At 35.7% G+C, this 1228-nt stretch overlaps 1 protein-coding gene across 1 annotated transcript; it reads right to left on the bottom strand.

The window, feature by feature from the left end:
• Positions 1-260: 260 nt before the first annotated feature.
• LOC110034975 lies at positions 261-1185 on the bottom strand (the record flags this gene model as incomplete). Its single annotated transcript, XM_020739214.1, has 1 exon — positions 261-1185. A coding segment is annotated over one exon (531 nt), but the record flags the coding sequence as incomplete, so codon positions are not given.
• Positions 1186-1228: the final 43 nt, after the last annotated feature.

Below are 1228 nucleotides of genomic sequence, written 5' to 3'. Positions count from 1 at the left end.
AAACATTTATATTTACATGTATAACAATCAAATCTTTGACATTACATCAAAATACCACTATAATTAACTGTTTAAAAGTAAAATAAACTTTTTCATGCATAGATTTTAATACAAAGATGTTATAAATGTTAATATCAAAATTTGTGTTAGAAATGTATATGCATAAGAATTTTGCAGTATGTATGTAAATTTCCCATTTTATTAATACATAAACAACATATAAACCAAGAGCCCATTCAACCATACAAAAGCTTAAGGGAGACTCTTTAATCCTGAATCTCACTTGACAATGATAGAAAAAATCAAACCAATGAGAGCTATAAACAGCATTAACCCTTGATAATTTCCTATTTCCATTAAACAAGAATGCTGATCTGCAGCAAACATTAAGTTATCTCCGTTACAACCTGAATATTACAAGTTTTGAAAACCGAAGCAGCATGCAGAAATCAAAGCCTCCTGTAGATCATGCCCTTCGTTAGTTATATCATTAAAGCACGACTCTTGTAACATGGAGAAATAGATATTAGTTTAGCTATGTTAAGTCCTCAATATCTTTTCAGAAAAAAAATCTGATATTCATAATATGACGGAATTTTGAGGGGATATTCGTAAGTTTATATAGGGTGTATATAGGGTACCCTCTTCAAAATGTCAATGCTGATGCCCACAAACAGCCGCATACCCACAACTAGCTGAATCCATAGCAGAGGTTGGATCTGATCTCGGTCTTCGAGGTTCACGATCCCCCAAATGCAAGGAAACTGAGAAATCTTCGTCAGATGAGTTCCTAAGTGCAGAAAGACACTTCTCTTCGTTATCATCTTCTTGGTTCTTGTGTAATGGTGATGCATTAGCAAAGCTGGGGATGAATTGGAGTTCTTCCATATTCTTCACTGTTTCAACTGTATGCACGTGGAAATCCAACTGCGTGCAGGAATTGTTCTCTCCAGATCCAGATGCGCCATCAATGGTTTGAATATTGATGCCAAGGGGAACAGGTTCATAAATGTCTTCAGCCTTTCCATTGGGAAGATTGCCCGCAGAGGGAGACGATTCACCTACTGTGGAATCCAAAGCTGCGGCTAGGGCCACTCTTTGGTCCTGCAGAGCTTCTTCAAATACATAAAAAGAAACCAATATAAGAGAAGGTGGAAAAGAAGATATTGGGGCATTTGCATATATTACACTCAATTTTATCTATTTACATATCTAATACCTAAACTTT

This window comes from Phalaenopsis equestris, unplaced genomic scaffold (genome assembly GCF_001263595.1).
Source record: "Phalaenopsis equestris unplaced genomic scaffold, ASM126359v1 Scaffold195026, whole genome shotgun sequence".
Classification (NCBI taxonomy): Eukaryota; Viridiplantae; Streptophyta; class Magnoliopsida; order Asparagales; family Orchidaceae; genus Phalaenopsis; species Phalaenopsis equestris.
Note: the sequence above shows the minus strand (reverse complement) of the source record. Positions and strands in the feature narration are given on the sequence as shown.